At 44.8% G+C, this 19,878-nt stretch overlaps 1 protein-coding gene across 4 annotated transcripts in view; it reads right to left on the bottom strand.

Moving 5' to 3' along the window:
* Positions 1–15,182, bottom strand: part of LOC116395956 (RNA-binding protein Musashi homolog 1-like) — a 22,119-nt gene extending 6,937 nt beyond the window's left edge. For 2 of the 4 annotated variants that reach the window (XM_031870438.1, XM_031870516.1), the window contains exons 1-6: positions 15,038–15,182; positions 14,481–14,521; positions 13,630–13,711; positions 13,415–13,499; positions 5,494–5,535; positions 4,902–4,994 (exon numbers count right to left, since the gene is read on the bottom strand). In XM_031870438.1, the coding sequence (XP_031726298.1) occupies positions 4,902–4,994; positions 5,494–5,535; positions 13,415–13,499; positions 13,630–13,711; positions 14,481–14,521; positions 15,038–15,102 (408 nt within the window). In that variant the 5' untranslated portion in view covers positions 15,103–15,182. The other 2 variants (XM_031870261.1, XM_031870346.1) reach the window with 2 other exon arrangements.
* Positions 15,183–19,878: the final 4,696 nt, after the last annotated feature.

Genomic DNA, 19,878 nt, shown 5'->3' with positions numbered 1-19,878 from the left:
TCTCTCTCTCTCTCTCTCTCTCTCTCTCTCTCTCTCTCTCTCTCTCTTTTTTTTTCCCCTTTCATTCGTTCAGCCTTGCTGTCTTTCTTTCCCTCTCAACAAACTTTACTATTCCCATGGAGACCCTGTAAAGAATTTCAATTAGAAAAACTTGCCCCCCCCCCCCCCCCCCCTTTTCCCTCGCAAACTAATTTCAATGAATAGAATGGAGGGAAAGGAGAAAACTAGAGGGAGAGAAAGCATGGAACAGAAAAGGAGAAAAACTGATGAATCATAGCAGGTGAAGTTTTGATGGAGGATAAATGAACATTTTGGATCAGAGAAAAGAGAACAAAGTGAACGAGTGTCTTTGTCAACACGCTCTCCTTTCATTCTTCTTCTCCCTTCACTTTCCCTTTTGCACTCACTCCACTGCCTATTCATATTCCTCCTCTTCCTCCCCCCTCTCACCCTCTCTCCTCCCTCCCTCACTTGTCCTTCACTGGCAGGAAAGTTAGCAGCTTCTGCTGAGCTCTGACGGCTTGAGGAGAGAGAGAGAGAGAGAGAGAGAGAGAGAGAGAGAGAGAGAGAGAGAAAAAGAGGGAAGCTAAAGGCCTGGGATCGCTGTGTTTTCTGTTGTTTGTACCAGAAAAAAAATAAAGTATCGCGACAACATTCACAAAAATCTGCAATACAGATCTTCCCTACATCACATGCAGCCATGTGGGGTATGACTACATGGCTATTTTCAATAGGCAGCAAGCACTGAAACTCAAACTAGTGTAACATGAGTGCCAGAGGCCTCTGGATGACCAGGCCATCCGATTTCTAACCTTTACTTGAGATGTGAAACACATCCGCGTCTTCTAGTTGAGATTACGCCTGTGCGAGTGAAAGATTTTTAGGCTTTCCTTGCCAAATGATGAACACAGAGAGGATCAAGGCTGCGTATACAACCTCCCTGACCCTTTAAACTCTCCTCCTTGTGCACAGATAGCTTTGACACACACACACACAGCACCCCCTCCTCTCTCTGTCCTTCATTCAGTTTTTGCCTGCCTCCCCTCCTCCTCCTCTCATGCCTTCCACCCTTCCGGTCGTCCAAACTCAATGACACAGCAGAGAGCCAGGGAACAGGACAGTAAGTAGACAGCTGCAAGCCAACATGTTATCATAAGAGTAGAGTTAGCATTAGCAACATCTATTCGGGAAGAGATGGCCGACGGTTAGCGCTGCCCGTCCGAGGAGCTTTAGAGCTGCGAAGCCAGAGTAAAGATAATATGCTGCACAGTCATGCTAATGTGGTTCATTGTATTGTCTTCCGTTCGAACATAGTGGCGTGCTGATTTGAAAAATATTCCGTCACGTGTGTGAGCTTATGCTGTGGTCGCACACCAGCCCCTTGCCCTTGCCAAAACTAATAAGAAGACGATCTCCGATGTCCACTGCCCAGGGTGCTGTAAGACAATCTGATTGGATAGCTGCGGGGGTCTGAGATTGGCTTAGAGGCGGCTCAGTCACTAACTAGTCAGCATGCATGCAGAGAGTGAAGAGAAGTTAAGGTCATATTCTCATGAAGTTCTGACATTCTCGGATGTACCGAAACGAGGGTCAGCTGTGATCATACGCGGCGTTCCGAGGGAAGCATTAAAAATATCCAGGTTTTAGTGAAGCGAGCAGCTATTGTCTGAAGAACAAGCGTTTGCTGACAAGTTCATTACACTTTCTGCGAGATTATGAAAGGTGGCATTCACATTTCCCCCCCCCCTTCTGTCTCCTCACATCTCCCTCTTTCATTCTCCCCTCTCTCTCTCTCTCTCTCTCTCTCCAGCCATCGCTCTCTAAACAGGCCAGCAGACAAAGTGTTCAGTCAAGCCTCCTAATCGCCAGCTCACATGGGTGAGTGGAGTCCCAACTTTTCCCGTCTGCCCTGTCCATGCTGCATTTTTCATCTTATCCACTCCTTCCTTTGCCTGCTGCTCGAAACTATTCTCTCACTTGATTTCAGAGGAGGGATTTCAATGGTACTTTTTCATGGAAGGTACTTTCAGGAATGCGGTGCAGAGAAGCAGGATAAAAAAAGAATAAAAACAGGGATTTCCTTCAGGGTTACATGTAATGGGACTGTACGACCAAAATGCCTGAAATGCTAATTCTCAAATTACCTAACTGCATGCGTGATTACCAGTAAGAAACGCACTTCTCTGATCCACACGGGCTCTGCGTTAAGCCAAAAACAAGGGAGGGGTCTTCAACCTTCTACCGGGTTGAAGGGGATTTCAAGACCTCAGGATTCAGGCTCATTTTTCCTACAAACATGGCTGCTGGCATGCTGTAGTCCTATTGCCCTTAAGACATTTAGCAAGAGGAGCTCAGATTTGTATGTCTTTGACTCCTCGATTTGGTCCAAAGCACCTGACGTTCCCACTGAGCAGCCACTTCAGTCCGGTCTGATGAAGTTTGTGTAGGTGTGCCTTCAGAACTACACTCAAACAAATAAACTACTTCATGTATCAAAGAGTTGCTGCAAATGTGTGGTGCATTCTGTGTTTTCCTTCTGCGAGGCGGTGCCACAGTATGAAAATAAACAGGACGCTGAGTCCTACTCCATCCTAACCTGCACCTTGTAAGCAGGCTCAGATAATAAACAAGAAATACCTCCCACTCAGCAGGAATGCACTGTGGGATTGGCGCTATCCATGATACAGCTTTGGTCTCACGTGTCCAAACAGTCCAAATATTCCCTCATCCTGCGGAGGGAGTGTTGTCTTAGATACGAGTGTCTGTGATCACCGGGGAGAACTGATTCGGCACCGAGCTGCCATTTTATAACACACAAGTCAAGGCAACATGACACATGTCTCACACACACACACACACACACACACTCGGGATCCAGATCGAACAGGATCCAGAATTAGAAGACATTGTGCGAATTTGAACTAGCACCTGAAATATGGTAATACCCTTAAACATGAGTCAGAGGCCAACTGAGAGAAAACACATTCAGACACGAGGCAGGAGGCGGTTCGTGCTGTTAATTTCTTCCGATCCATTAGGCCTACGTTCTGACGCGATGTTCATTTTCAGACTGTCCACACACCTAATGTTTGTGACAACTGGATCACTGGCCGCGAGTCTTGCAGTCAGTGCAAATGTATGCAAGCCTGCCTCCCGTCGCAGACACGGCGATGCCACTGGAACACTCTCATGCACGCACACACCCTTCTTTCCATTCATGCAAATGCACACTTCTTACACAAATTTATTTTTTTTTTTTTTTTTGAAGGAAACAAAAAAAAAAAAAAAAAACACACACTGGATTACAGCGGGACAATGGGCGAAAGCAGGTCACCACGGCAACAAGGAGAGAGGGACCGGAGCAGGGTGTGTGTGTGTGTGTGTGTGTGGGATGGGAGGGGAGTTGGTGTCTTAGGTGGGGATTTTGGGTAAGGTGGGGGGAGGGGGAGGGGGGCTGTTACAGGAGCAGCTGTTGCATTTGATTAGTTAATACTGAAGAGCCTGAAGTCCACTCAAACACACTCCCAAACCCCCCAAAGTGTAGTTAGCTAAAGAGTAACCCAGCATTTCATGCCTGATGGACACGTTGATACATTTATGGCCCCCATCAGATTGGTGTTTTCCCCTTTCATAGTCACTTTTCCTCCTCACTATCTCAACATTCCTACTTCTCTCTGCCCTTCAACCCTTACAAACTCCCCTCCCCTCTCGCTCTACGGGGGGTTGCTTCTTCCCTTTCAGTCCCCCACCATCTCCCTCCTCTCGGAGGGAGATGGTGGGGGACTTGTTTTTTTTCCTTCCTCCCCTCTCCCCGGCCACTCATCTGTCTCCACAGCATGTTTGCCTTTCACCATTATTTCATTCAAAGGAGCTGAGCAGGACAAATGAAGAACCCCAAGATGGGATTGTAAAAGAGCAAAACAGCCGACAAAAGAGATAAACTAACAAACTAAACTCATACTGGAGATGGCAGAGAAGATCACTAATGACCAGAGAGCATTTTATTTCCTTTCTTTTAGTTTTTAGTCTTTTCTTTCTCTCTTTCGGTCCTCGCCAATCAACCTAAATGTTTGCAGTTTGTACTCTGAAATTAGGCCCCTTTTGCACCTTTTCTTGTGCCTCCATCAAATGAAAAGGGAAAAATAGAGTAAAACAAAAGAAGCAAAACAAGCTTTTCAAAAGCCGAGAGATATCAAAGGGATATGACCGACAGATGAATACAATCTATCAAAGGTGCACAGCACATAAGAGTGGTGATTCCCAACCAGGGCTACAGTACTTGTACCCCAGGGGCTACTTCTGCTGTGGCCGCTCAGTAGGTGGACAGATTGTGGAGAGTAGCTCAAGTAATTTGATAAAAACATATATTTCGATTTCATATAAAAAAATATGACGACATATTGAGTCAGCTTTACACCTGAACACCACAATTTACAGCTAAGAGTGTGTAAACAACAAGCGAGCAGAGAAGCATAGATAAACATTTAACGTTAGCTAAAAGTGATGGATGAACGTTTAAAAATGTAACTAATAAACTGTTGACTGAAATTGACTTGATTGCGGTAGCTGAAAGTAGCCTAATGGTTGAAGTATTGAACACTAGCTAATAGTTATGGATAAACATTTGAAATAGTTAGCTACCGGATAAACGATTGAAATAGCTACTAGTGCCACTCCAGGTGGTAGTAGTACAAAGGCAAACTTAACAATTATCATATGCACGTTTATATCATTACAATTATTATGATTTGATAATAATTATAATCGTTATAATACTCAATTCAACATGCTGTTACGGGACAGTTGATGAAAGGGTGCTTTAGTTAGGAACCACTCCACTAGTGAATGTGAAAGATGGGAGCTTATCCCAGAGTGGGATACCAGATTTGTGTATGTATTACCTTTCCAAACTGGTCGAAGTAATGCTTCACATCTTCGATGGTGGTATTGACTGACAGTCCTCCGACAAAGATCTTCTTTGTCCTGGTCACCAGCTAGAAACACGGAGGAGGAAGAAGAAGAAGAAGAAGAAGAAGAAGAAGAAGAAGGCATCGTTTACCACTAATCACATTAGGCAAAGGGGTAGATGCTGGTGATAAAGATACTTTGTGTTTGTTTGTGTTTATCTAATCTCTGGAAGTTTCTGAAAGCCCTAATTCACTTCAGTTTAAAGTCGGTTACATTTAAGGCTTTGAGCGGTGTGCATGTGTACAGGTGACTACAGTCAGGCATTTGTCTAGGCCTTCATTTATGTGTGTGCCAGGATAAACGTGTGTGCATGTGTGTGTGTATGTGTGTAAGATGTTGGCTGCTGATGGTTGGGGGTTGGGTAGGGTCAGGGGGTCACGGTGTCAGGCTGGACAAGTGGATTGCCGCTCATCTTCGGTCACTGGCCTGACTCTAATCCCAGCCAACCAGGACTGAGCGATGAGCAGTGACATGTGACATCATTACTACTCGTCCTTGCGGTTAACCCATCACGGGTGCACTCACCTTCGGCTGAGCCCGGCGGGGGAACGCCACCTTCGGGTCGATCTGTAGGGGAGACACGAGTTCAGGTGAGTTTTAAAGAGGGAAAAGTAAAACATTTGTGTTCTTGAAATGACGTCCCCATTTCAAGACATCCTGCCGTGGATTTGACTGCAGTTGTGACGATCGATGACGATTGTGACAGGTCGGCACTCGCAAATTATAGATTTTAGAGGATTCTATCAGAAGTGAGACGTTGTTGACACTTGCTTTACCTTCTCAATGTTGGGAGGCACACAGACCCCACTGCTGTTCGTGTAAATCATAATAAATGCAAATTCAACTTTGCAGAAAAGAGACAAGTAACAAAACAGAGATGCATTGTCATTAAACCAAAGGATGGAAATATTTCATATTTTATCGATGGTTACATAGCTATGCATTATTAAATTTACATTATTTCTTTCGTTTGTCTCTGAGGCCACAAAGAGAAGTAATCAGTTCAAAATCATATCTATAAAATTATGAAAAGTCTAATTTTTTTGAGCTGTTATAGAGGGCACCGGGATACGAATATTGCCGTTTTAAAAGGGTTAAACAATTGAACAAATGTCTCATCCGAGACCGCGAGGCAGACCTTTTCTTACCCAGGGCACCCCCCATTAGCATGCATCCCCCAGCTTAAGTCCATTTGAGCAAAGACACTAAACCTCTACCTGCTCCGGATATGTTGTTCAGTAACTGATCATGTGCTGGTGTTAACGGAATTTCGCTCTGGGCACCAATGAATTATCACACTGTTAACTAACTAGAATTACTTACAACACAGAGCCTCTAAGTCTGGGCCCATCTGAAGGCCTGCAAGTCCCCAAATAGAACGTATGCTAATCTGTGAGTATGTATAGTAGACCCTTGTTTATGCAAGGCCCCCAAAAAAAATCCCAAAACACCAGCCAAACAAACAGGCGTACGGAACAAAGTACACAGTGAGACGTGAATATGTACGTTCTTTAAATTGTGTGTTGGGACACTAAATGCATCTTAGCCACATACTAGACAGAGCAGGGCATTCTGGCATCCAAAATGAGCATTTAATATGCTGAATACATTTCAGACGGATATATATATGTTTTGCAAAGCTCACAAATCCAGACAACCTCCATTTTGGTTTAGCCAGTTTTGACTGTATCCATATTTCTCCCAAGTGGAATGCCTCCACAGTGGTCAAGGTTACAGATAAAATTAGAAGCAAATGAGTTTTGAATGAGCTGGCCTTTAATAATGCTAAATATGCAAAGCCTGGCCTGGCATTTTAAATTTGTGAGGAATCTCGTGTTATTCTCACTCAAGCCGGCAAGAGCGATGATTTTAGGTCACAGGACCTTGTAGTGTATTATGGTCTTAGAGTTCCATCTTTGTTCTAATAATTGGATGTGTGAAGTGAAAGCCCTAGTGTCTCACACAGCCGCTATCAGAGGTATTGAATTGATATTGGCAACTAAAAGGGAGCCTATCAAAAGGCCAGAAATAAGTACTTTTAACACGAACAATACACACAATACAAATGAGGGTGTTCATTCAATATTCGAACAATCCTTTCATCTCTTTCCTGCGATGATTCCCCACTTCTGATGACAAACCTACTGACAAAAATATCCCACGAGGACCTTTAAGTACCTCAGCTTTAACACTGCTTTGAGAGCACGGCGCTGTGTAACTAAGATGCAGCTGCAGCGTCCTTGGAAGGGATTGCAGAAGGTCTTTGCACCTTGAAGTGGGGCACAAAGACAAGAGGAGCCGTGTCACCTCCAGCTGGTCTGAGCACAAAGGCAAAGGTGACAAGGACACGCAAAGCCACCGGCAACGATCGGCAACATTAGTGCAACAACAGAGCAGCGCCCTCACAAACAATAACACAGTACAGCAAAAGACACAAATACTCTAAGTGGCAAATGCCGACGAAGCCATTTTTATATAACTCAAGTGGTCTCCCACTTAACAGTATGAGTACAGTGCACCTATATGCCTGAAATAAAAATCCTGTTTTCAGGCTGTACATGTATTTCATGGCAAAAACACGCAACGATAATCAGTAACAAAAGAAAGGAGAAGCTGCAGTGACCTGACAGAATAACACTTGAAGACTCCTCCAAGAGGCAGCAATGTTCCTAGTCATGATTAAATATCGTTGTCTTGTAAATACATATTTTTCTACACCTCCTAACTTTACAAAACAGTCTCGGTGTAAAGTGGAAGGGAATTACGGCTGCTGAGAGGTGCCTTTAAAACTGTCTTTACAAAACCAGAGGGCAGGTGCAACCCCTGAGGCCATTATGTGTCAGAGACGCAGGCTATGAGCTGACAATGACATCGGTCACAATCCAACTCTCTCATTTGACAAAAGGCTGCAGTCGCGTACGTATACAGTAAATAATACATGCCAATAATCTGCTTCCACGAGCCGAATGCATACAAACGCAGACGTCCAACAGCCGTTTCACTAATTTAACAGCATGTGGTGATTTTGAAAACCAGTCTCCTGTCAACGGGTCTATGTAAGATACATTTCTTCTTCAATTCTGCTTGGAAACAGACATTTGTGGGTGAGGCGTGAGTGATCAGTATATGTAGATTATATCAAACAATGTATACGCAGTATATAGTGATATACTTTCTTAAAACTTGATTGAAAAACGGAGTATTATACAGTAAATGAAACACCTGACGTATCAAGAAACGCCATCACATTGATGCAATGTGGTCGGACACATTAGAAAGACAGACTCCATGGTACAAACGGTGTAGAAAAATCAGTTGAGAAATGTATGTCTCATCATACATATCATCATATTTTCCACCCACATTTCACATGTTGTCAAAACACCAATATTTCAAATGCTTTTAAATCAACATCAGCTCTTAAAAAACATCCTAAAATACAAAAGGTTACCAACTAGACTAGGTTAGGCCTAATGCAATATCTGTAGTAGTGCTACTACGGCTACAGTCATGCCATGCTGTTAAAAAATCATTCCACTTCAGCGAAAAAACAGAATATATCTAACGTTTAATTTCTAAATCTGGCTGTACTCAAAAGAAGGCTATAATGAATGAAAACTAAAGCATCTATCAGACTGGCGGATTAGCCTCGAGGAAGACAGATAGGCCACAAAGCAAAAAGTAAATTGACTTAGCCAGGTCACTGTTTGCAACACTCAGGAATAGCTCTTCGGAGGTTTGACATTTGAGAAGTGGCTCTGCGATGTAACAGTCCCAATCAACAGTGGTGGAAACGCGCGAATGGCGTTTAAACATTTGTAGGGAGAAAAAAGCTGCTCTTCCCAGACTGACGACGAAGAGTTACGACTGAGTGTTCTTGAAATGGTCTGACTAACGTCCTGCTTCATGACATCCAACCTCCGCTCAATCTAATGTAGCACAGCGACGGCAGAGCCTACGATATGATTTTAGTGGTTTAGCTTTCAAGACTAGACTAATCTACGACCAATAGTCACCTCGTGTGGCCCAGCACGTCCACCAGTGTTACAAACTGGAAAACAAAAAAATAAAAATTGGACGTCAAATCAATGGGTAGATAAATAGGGAAAGAGAGAGAGAGAGAGAGAGAAATGAGTGTGAAAAGGAGAGAGCACGGGGAGAAAGAGAAGGCATTCATTTGGAAAACAGAGTCAGCCCATGAGAAAGTGGGCCTGTCCAGTGTGGCGGTGCAGCGGGGCCGTCCCAGCAGGCAGCCCCTCTGATTTCATTAATTAACAGGACAAAGAGTACAAAACAGATGGGCCCGTAGAGGAACTGGGGCTCCCGTGCTACCCCCACAGGCACACACACACACACACACTCACCCACAAAATATAGCACACACATAAACACTAACACATGTTTACAAAGTGACGCATATATGTAATTAAAATAAGCAAGTAGACACACATACACTCTAATCCACCTCTACTGACAACAAGTGTATTGCCATCACACCGTCACATATAGACGTCTAAGCTCTGACACATTGGCCAATCTGCCAACACATACTTGCAAACAAAATGGCCCACACTGGTAAAAAAAAAAAAAAAAAAAAAAAACCCGCACCACAGGCCGCCCCATTATGGCGACATAATCAATATAAGCTAAACAAAAAGCTATAAACAGAAGAGGAGACAAAAGCAGTTGGCTTGTCAATGCATGCACGCAGGGTTTAGAGAGAGACTTGGTTTGGGCTCAGGCCAACAGGGTCAATCTGCACAGCTGAACAATGGCACTGTAATTAGTTAACGAAGCTCACTAATGAGGACACACCCCCACCAACCCAACCCCACCCCTGTAACCCTGCTAGGGTGCCTCGTCAGGACCTGTGGTGGTGGTGGGTTTGTGCACATGCGGCACAGAGAGAGAACCCTGGATCCACCTTCAGAGCAGGTCTAGGCTTTATCACCGGATCTGAGGCCGAGCATGGCCCTTCGGAAGCCCAATCCAGTTTGTTTCTCTCAATTGGATTAGTTCCTTTTCAGATCTATACTAATTACAGCACTGGGCCTCCCTCGCTCTCCTCTCTCCTCCACCTTCTCCATCCCCCATCTCCTGTTTTTGTCCACGTCAGCACTAACAGCTAATCTCCAGTCAGGAGCGCGGAGCTGGTGCAGGCGTCTGAACTCGCCACTAACCAGGTGTTAGACCAGTAGCAGGCCGTGTTGCCAACGGTCCACAGAGGCTGGTGCTAACATCTGCTGTTACAGTATCTATAGAAGAAAGCGGCTATATTAGCACCATGCTGATGACCACCCCTGCACATTCACAGACAGCTGTGCGTGCCAAAAGCAGCAATCACTACCTACCGTAACATGTTTACTTTGGTCTAAACCGAAAGTAAAAAATCTTCTGTATGTCCTTTATTTTTGCCATTCCCTTCTGTAAAGATATGTTTTTATTTTGGACACGGCCATTTCAAAAATAACAATTACCATATTACAAAACATAACACATCATAAGTATAGTCTACTGTACTATTACCATGGCTTAGCAAAATACTTTATTTATCATGAGAACAAAAAAGTGCACGAAAATCAATCACAAAATGAACCAAATTTCACGTCACAAATCGCCACGAACTGCCTTTGATCTCATCTGAAAACTCTTACCCCGCAACTACACTCCAAATAATAACGCACCAAAATCTAAAACTCCCCCTTTCCTTAATCCCAGTGAATGAGAAGCGGTGGCGTTTCAGAGAATGTCTGTTCTCGTCCTTTCTTCTTCCCCGAGAAAACAAATAGCAGTTGTGCCCTTCTTCTCTGTCCAGAGAAATACGTCAGCACGCCGCTGCCCTGAGGCCGTACTCTGGCCCCGACAGGAAATCTAACCTCCAAACAAAACAACAGCCTCGCTCTAAAAACAACAGACAACCTCTCATTTGTCGCATTTAAATTGTCAGCCCCACAGGTATTGACAGTAACTATATTGTTCTATCAGTGTTTGGTCTGCTGCCTGTGCTTTCTAGTGGCGGATACAACCATATTGGATGTAACAGGACTGTAAATGTTTAATACCACTTAACCGGGGCCTGAACCTTGGCTCCGGGTAATGTAGTTTACTTCTCACCTCTGTGTCCTTACACAGCACCCTGTTGCTCTGATACATCCCTTTCATTCACTTTCCTCGTGTCCCTCCTTCCTGCTTCGGGCCTTGTAGTGTCTTTTTCTCGGAAACCAAAGGCTCCGCATAAAAAGAACAAAAAAAAAATCAGAGCATCGGATATTCTTCCTCATTCCAGGGAGGAATGTCCTTCTCACGTCTCCTGCTGATCAAACAATAGCTATCCTCCTCTAACTACGGAGAGAGGGAGGGAAACAGGGCCCAGGTGTGAGGGGGGGGGGGCGCAAAGTGCATGGAAATAAATAAATATAAGAAAAATAATTAAACTGGGACAGGTGTTGGAAACGTTACAGAGAGGTTGACACTGATCCCACAAAGCTACGCATGTTATTAAAAATATTTGCTCCAACACCACAGAATTTGACCCACAGTTGACTCTAAGCTTTGACAAAAAAAAAATATACTATTGAAAGGCTTTATTCATAATTATTCATAAGAAAAAGCAAAGCCGCGTTGAGCCGTTGAGGAATGATCTGTTTCGCTGTTCGGTCGTTTTGAATCAGCGATATTTAACGTATTGTCGTAGAATCAGGCTACATGCAACAAAAAAACAACATTATTATTGTCTTTAACAATACAGCCCTTGCAGATATGACAGCTGGACAAAAATCTAGGTTCTTATTCCCAAAACGGAACGACAAAATGGCAACCATAGCCCTGTTTAAAACGCCTGGTTGGATAAATGTTACCACGGTGTGCTTCCCCCACAGACTGCTGCCACAACAACCTGAGCAACCAAAAGCTGCATTTGAGTGGTTAACATTATTATTATTGTTTAGCCTTATGCTGTATTTTGGTTTATAACAGGGCAACTGCTAACCCCACCAGTGGCCTGCCAACCAATGTTCACATAACACACACACACACACACACACACACACATTGTCTGGCGCTGGCTTTTTTTTTTTTTACCTGGGTTTAATAGGTAATATGACTCACTGAGAAACAGTAAGTTGCTCAGAATGTGCTCCCAAGCTTACTGAAAAAAAAAGACAAATTACCAGCAGCACTTATTTTTATAATAAACCTCACAGCAACTGTGCAGAAAGATCCAACTCTGCAATTAAATTCAAACATTTGAAAACCTCAGAGCACACAGATAATATCCCAATCGTACACACACACACACATAAGATAAGTGTTTCTGTCATGACATTATCTGTGTGTGTGTGTGTGTGTGTGTGTGTGTCAGAGCTCTGCTGCCCAACCGAGCAGAGTGTCTTAAGTTAATGCAAAATATCTCAGAAGTTGTTATGGAGACATAAATCCCATCAGGCTGTGCAGTTACTGCGCTGTCTCCCGTGGCTAGCGTCACCCCCAGCAACAGGCTTGCTCCAACAACTAACCAACTCTACCTTTCTCCACCCCTGTGGGCTCTGCTGCCTCTCTGTGCCACCGATTTTCCCTCTCAAATGATCCTATCGTGTGTGTGTTTATGTGTGTGTGTGTGTGTGTGTGAGAGAGAGGCCACAATCTGACACACCCAGTCCCCATTTTTTCACAACGAATCTACACGACCAAGACAGCAACATTCACACCTTCACAAATATTCAAATCTGTCTGAGTAAGCAGCTTTTGACTCCAACGCAGGGATTCACACACACACACACACACACACACACACACACACACACACACGTCTATGTGTCCTCGTAGTCACCTGGCTGCTTGTTTTTCGCTACATTATGTAGCGAAAAACAAGCGCTCTGTGACCTCTATCTGGCAACTGCTTTTGTTTCATTTACCAAGACATTGTGTCAAGACGTGTAGGAGGGGAAATCACAGAGAAGCCTGATCACAGTATATAGTTGTTCAAAGAAACCTAAATTCAACTACGGCTCATGTGGACCTCACACACTTCCTCCTGGCATCAGTTGATCTGCCACAACTGTTTCCTTCCCTCAAAGTTTGAAGCTGCAACTAGAAAACTGGTGCTGATATTTTCTATGAAGAAAAAAAAAACTTCAACCTCTCTCTGCATAAAGCCTGTGAGGGGTTTAGTGTGTGGGGGGGCTCCTACCCCATTCAGGTCCCCCAGGTAACCATGGCGATGGAGACCAAGAAAGAACGCTTTCATGTTGGCGGCCTGAACTAGGATTTGTAGGGGGAAATGAGAGGGGGGGGGGGGGGGGCTCAACTCCTCAACTTTACAAGCCATACGGTGGGAGGCAAAATGCACCGAGGGGGGAGAAAGAAAACATGCAACACAGATTTGAAAAAAAAGTTACCCAAGACAACTCTCTGGCAGCATCCAGCTCCTCAAAATGTTACAACTCACCGTTTTGGAATCCAACTCGTGTCTGTTTTGCGCCAAAACCTGCTCCACGCCGGCTTGTTCTGCGTATGTTACAAACCCAAACCCCCTGCGAAGGAATACACAAATAATAAAGTCTTAAATGCAAACTCGCAAAATCTTAAAACTAAAAAAACAACAGGCATGGAAGAAGCATGAGGCAGTGATAGGACTGCGGAGCGCACACGCCTCCTTCTTACCTCGACCGCTTGGTAACGGGATCCCGCATCACCATACACTCCTTCACCTCGCCAAATTTACAGAAGTACTCCTTCAAGCCCTCTGGGGAAAAAAGACAGCAAGGGGAGCGTGGTTAAATAAATCCATAAATCTGGTGTGACTTTTTATTTTTCCCCTACAGGCCCCGGCGAGCTGATGTGGCTGGAAAAAGAGACAATGGGGGTCGGGGCGGACCACGTTGTGTTTGTGTCCCCTCCGGTCCTCCAGAGACTGTACACGGGCTATCTGGCCATTCAGCATAATATAACCCATTAGGCCCTGCGGACCACAAACAAAGCTGCACTTGGTGACGATGGCTTGTTTTGACACGGCGGGGTAATAACACGGGGCCGCCGCAACAAGAATAAAACTGTAGCCTACTCGTGCATCAGCCCCTGCGCTCATGGGTCTTAAAATAAATGAATGGAGTGCAACAATAAGGAAAAACAACATGCGCGCGCGCTCTGTGGGGCATCGACACGAGCCGAACTTCTGCCTTAAACGCTGAATAATCGATCGCTTTCACTATAGATGCCCTTCTGTTGTTAAAGGACGCGAGGAGCGGACACGAAAAGGCAGACAAAGTCGTCGTATGCGCGGACGCGATTCCAGCGTTAATCTCTCCCCGCGTCTCGGCACGTCTATATCCTAAAAGCTGATCCTTATTGAACAGGAGGCTTTGCTTTTTAACTATATATTCACGGTGTTTCTCCTCAACTTCGGGAAGCCTCCCGTGTGTAATGTGGAAGACGCATGTGTAACATGGAAGAAAACAGGAGCACACAGCAGGCTTTCATTCAGACTTATTAAAGTAGCGTGCGGGACAGCTCACCTTGTGTTGTCTGCCAACTCAGACCCCCGATGAACATTTTGCTGAATGAAGAGAAATACAAGCTGTAAGTCACACATAATAACACGCCGTATTTCGAGCACAACACACGCACATGCAATGGGGATAGGGGGGGATTATGTGTAATATAGCATGAATAAAGTAAGAAGAAAGCATCGGCCATGTTGCGAAGTCACCAATCGGCCAGTCGCGCCGTTATAATCCCCTAGAGGAGGAAAAAATGAGAGGATTTTTTTTCCAGATGATGGGGGAGAAGTTGCAATGTGGCCTTCTGGAGGAAGACCGAGATAAATAAACACACAAGAGGAGAGGGAGGGGGGGACCGGCGGAAAGCAGCGGTGCGTCTGAGTCTCCTTCGCTGAGTGGATCCATCCCACACATACAGACACACACACACACACACACACACACGCAGCGTGCTTGTCTTTTGTCTCGGCGCGGCTCCGCTCCCGCACTGAACTCAACTAAAGTCCAAGGTGAACTCGGGGATCGAGGGCCGAGAGGCGAGCAAAAAAAAAAAGGCCGGCAGAGGCTGTTACCAGGGGTCGTGGGGGGAGTTGTCCGTGCCGGAGGACAGGCTGCTCTGGCTCCCTTCCGTATCCATTCCGCTCTCCGCTGGTATATTCCCGCACTGTGAGGCGAGGAGAGGCAGTGAGGCTCCGCTGCTGCTGCTGCTCCAGACTCAGGGGCGGGCAGAGGGAGGAAGGGGGGGGGGGGGGGGGGGGATGGGGGGGGGTGGGGTGCCTGAAAGGAGGAGGGGTGAGCGAGGAAACACATACATGCATGCACGCTCAGAGATAAGCTCCGCCTCTACCTCGTTTTCCCGTAGCCTACCCGGGCCTAGGACCTCCCTCCCTCCCTCCTGCACGTTGCCTGCCTTTATTCATGCCGCCACTGGCGCTCTCTCTGTAGTGTTTCCCCGCCGTTCTTGTCATTGGTCGATTATAACAGCATGGCTCCGTGAAAGCGTTTTGAATGTTTTTGGGTGATGCACGGTAGCTTTTTTCTCTATTGTTTTCATTTAAAACAGAGGGGAAACAAAAATCTAAAAACAAATTAGAAGACAGAAATAAAATCATACAGGCCCAACATGTGCTGTATGCACCCATGCAAGAAATGGTTTCTAATTATAGACCAATGCATTGTCACTCATTAGTAATTGCTCAGCATTTACTGTTTAAAAAAATAGTTTTAGTTGATGTATTGCTGATGGAAAATGATGTCTTCCTGTGGTGCCAGGTTGGGTCTCAGGTGAATTGAGGCATCTGTAACCAGGATACTTGATCCAGGATACTTAACTGTAGTCAGACACTAAGTTATATAAAACAGGATATGGATATGAAGTCATTCCTATAGTTTCAGATTGCATGGAGGACAACACCGTCCTGTTTTCTGTTATGAGACATGCATATTATGTTATACTGTAAGTGATGTTAAATCTTTTGTGGTGTATTGTGATGTTATGAGATCTTATATGATGTGATCTTATTGGGTCTTATGGGATCTTATATATGACATGTGTTATTATGATGTAATGTGAGTCATGACGCCGTATTATGTGAGCTTGATGTAATATGATGTAATGTGATGTGATCCTATGATGTGATATGATTAATGTGATATAAATAATTTCATGAAATGAGATATGATCCTATGATGTCGTGTAATGTGATCTTATATGGGATCTTGTAATGTAATGTGATCTTATATATGATGTAATTTACATTATCTTGGGATCTTATACGTATATGATATTGTTATATATGATGTGAGTCATGCATTCATTTAATGCTATGTGGTCTTGTACAATGTGATGTGATATGATATGGATCTTATGGGCCATATCATGTGACAGTATGTGTGTTCATTACCTTTGCTCAGTCCAACTCTCACCTCACCCATGTTCAGATCCAACTGTAATCCACCACACCTCATTTTCCTGTCATCAAAATTACTTTTTTGGTTTCCTCCCCATCCATCAATCATCATTGCCCGGTCCAACCCTCACACAACCCTCAGCCCACCTGTTCCTGCTGCCCAGCTCTCATCCTAATCCATCACATCCAAAACAGATCACCACTCTTCATCCTTCATCCAATCACAGTTCAACCCTCATCTAAACCTGATGTCCCTCTCTCTTTCACCCCCCTACGTGACAGGCCGTTCTAACCAGCTAAGTGGTAGATTACTAGCATTACCTCTAAGTCAGCCTCTCTCTTAGCCAGGCCAAGCCTGGTCAGCTGAGCAGTTTCGTCACCTGCCTCAGCTGCTCTAATGAAAGTGAAACAAGCGCTCACGCAGTTATGTGAAATGCACTTGCTTAACTCATCAGATGGTGACCTTGGCATACAGGGAAGCAAAATCCCGCAGCATACACAAAATTATCTTAATGAGATCATTCAGGCTTTGTTTCTGTTTTTTAGCCCAGATGAAATGTATCAAGCAAAGATTTAGTTTTCTGTAGTTTGGACAGGATGCAATTTAAATCAAACACCTGCTTGAGTATGTGTGTGTGTGTGTGTGTGAGTGTGTGTGTGAGTGTGTGTGTGTGTGTGTGCGTGCATGCTTGTGTGTGTGTGTGTGTGTGTGTGTGTGCGTGGAACAAGTTAGGAGTGAGACTGAATCAGATCCAGAAATGAGCCCTCAAAAAATCCACTGCACCTGACTTCAAGTTTTTGGTAATAATGAGTTAACATTCCCAGCACCACATGATGATCCGTGCATGTGCTGGTTCTGTGCAGGGTGTGTGTGTGTGTGTGTGTGTGTGTGTGTGTGTGTGTGTGGCAGTGGGGGAAGTCAGTGAGGGGAGGCATATCAGGGGGAGGGTGTGACTGTGGCCTGGTGGACCATAGCAAGAGAACAGTATGTAGGACAAGGCCCTGCACTAGCTAACCTATCCTGGCGAGAGCTATGGTTGGGCGTGCTGAACTTCTGCATGCATGATCAATGGCACTGAATAAAAAAGAGAGGAGGAATACAGCGGCATGGGGGAGGGGGAGGAACGAGTTCGAGCGATTTGAAAAGATACCGGTAGAATAAAGCAAAAACACTTGGCTTTATTTTTTAATTTTTTTAAATAACACTCAAGTTAGTCAATTATTTGTTTATATGTTTAGCCTTTCAGCAGCTTTGGCTGATTTTTTTAATGGGCATAACATTTAAATTAGATATTTTAAAATCTGGTAAAGTATGCGTTTAAGCAAAATGTACCAATGGAGTTTGTGTGTGTGTATGTATGTGTGGGGGGGGGTTGGGTGTGAGTGTGTGAGAGAGGTTTTCACTGCGCTCACATTGTACTTTTTTCTCCTGTCTGTCCTGTCTCCCTCCCTCTGTCTTGTTGTCACTCTGCCCCCCTAAAACACTGTGATAGTTTGTCCAACCCCAGTCTTGACCGCTTTTGTTTCCTTGACCACAGCTGACCCAGAGTGGGAACACATTGTCTGGTGGCGACCTCTGACCTGCCAGGGCCTGGGACCTGCTCTCCACCACCCTCGAGGCCATTTGAAAGAGAGTTGAGTATGGGGATCCGAAGAGAAAAGAGTTCGAAAGGCAACTTTTGACCATCTGAAAAGCTAGAAGCTGTGGCTCTAACAGCAGTAAAGCTTTAGCAGCAGCTGTTTTTAGAACCAGAAGCCATCATTTGCATGTGATGCAAAATGTAAACAAGCAACAAGTAGCTCCAGGAAGACCTCGTTGAATTAAATGCAGATAATGAAAAGGGACGCAGATGGAATGTTTGTTAATGGATCAAGACAAACAGAACAAGAAAAAAAAGGTCTTTTAAAACGGAAGCCAGGAGACCGTTTTAAAGCACTCCATTTGCTGTGGGTGTTTTTTCCACCTGGCAGGTGGCGAGCCAAAGAAATCATTACATGAGAGAGGAGAAGGGAGGGAACAGGCACACCTGTGGTTGCGCCAGGAGCCCCACCTCTGTTCTCCGAACACAATCCCTCCATCCCCCAGGGGAAGGTGTGGCAAAGGGAGAGAGACAAAGGGAGGAGAGGAAGGAAGAGATTGTGGGGGAGATTTACAGGTCTCTTCAACAGTTGACTGAAGGTTGAGTTAACCTTTTATTAATCGTACGCACACAAAACAAACTGGACTGACGGTGCTGGAAGGCTCTGAGAGACTTCCAAAGGCGGCTGTGGGCTTCCTGCGAGCACAAGCAGACCACAGCCTATTTACCCCGATGACACGGGACTATTTCTGTCTGTCGGCTGTGTGAGTGCAAGCAGCAGCAGCAGCAGCAGCAGCAGCAGCAGCGGAGATCTACACTGTAATACCACACAGACGGCTGGGTGGATAAATACAGGGAGATACACACACACACACACAAGCACAACAGAGATGCCGCACAAAGGCTTCTGGTTACAAATCCACAGAGACCTAACACTTAAAGACAGATTGTCAATACTGCTCTCGCCACCGTGGAAATTGGTACGGGAGTCAGAGTTAGTTTTAAAAGACTGTCTATCCATCAGTGTTGTACTGAGTGCATTATTAACTCCCAGATAACGAATTATCTGTTATCTTCTGTCACATCTACAAAGCTTTGCTTGGCATGACATTAAAGTACTGCATCCATTCAATCCTAAATGAGAGGTTCATTTAAAACTCACACATAATTAATACCTCAACAAAGCTTTTATTTTTTTCAAAGTGCACTCTCTTGAATGACATTGTGAGTGTTTGAAAAGGTAGCAGCGACGATTAATTAGCTTTTCCTTACTTTTAAATTGGTTCATATTTACGTGAACCATCCTCTGTGTTTACAACTTCATATCCGCCCTGACCTCTTTCGGGGGTGAGATGATGTCACTAAGCAATTGCTGGATATGACATCATGACATACAGATGGAGTCACGTCCATCTTTGAGACCATCGTCGTGCCGACCTGAAAGAGAGGACTGTGCCGTGAGTCATCGTCTCTTTATCGGAAGATGTGATGCGGGTAATGTAGTGTTAAGACATGATGGATTTCACGCCGGGGCCGCGGAGCAGGACGGAAGAGAGAAAAAAAGAGAGGATGAGGAAGTGTGTGTATGTAAGAGAGAGAGTGGATGAATGGTGGGGTTTTTAAGGGGGGGGGGAGTTTAAGCGAGAGAGAGAGTTTTGTTTTTAGCAAGAAATCCATACCACCTCTCCCCAAAGTACCTCAGACACACTAACACACACACACATGAACAAGCAGCGTTGCAGTGCGTCCCTGTATCTCTTTTAATCCTTTTTCCACTCCCCCCTCCATTTCTTTTCACAGGACCCATCAACGCCATTCCTTCCTACTATTTATAGGAGACCACTGTCCCCCCTGTCCCCTTGCCTGAGTGTAGATCTGTGTGTGTGTGTGTGTGTGTGTGTGTGTGTGTGTGTGTGTGTGTGT

This window comes from Anarrhichthys ocellatus, unplaced genomic scaffold (assembly GCF_004355925.1).
Source record: "Anarrhichthys ocellatus isolate YVR2014 unplaced genomic scaffold, GSC_Weel_1.0 scaffold1, whole genome shotgun sequence".
Taxonomy (NCBI): Eukaryota; Metazoa; Chordata; class Actinopteri; order Perciformes; family Anarhichadidae; genus Anarrhichthys; species Anarrhichthys ocellatus.
Note: the sequence above shows the minus strand (reverse complement) of the source record. Positions and strands in the feature narration are given on the sequence as shown.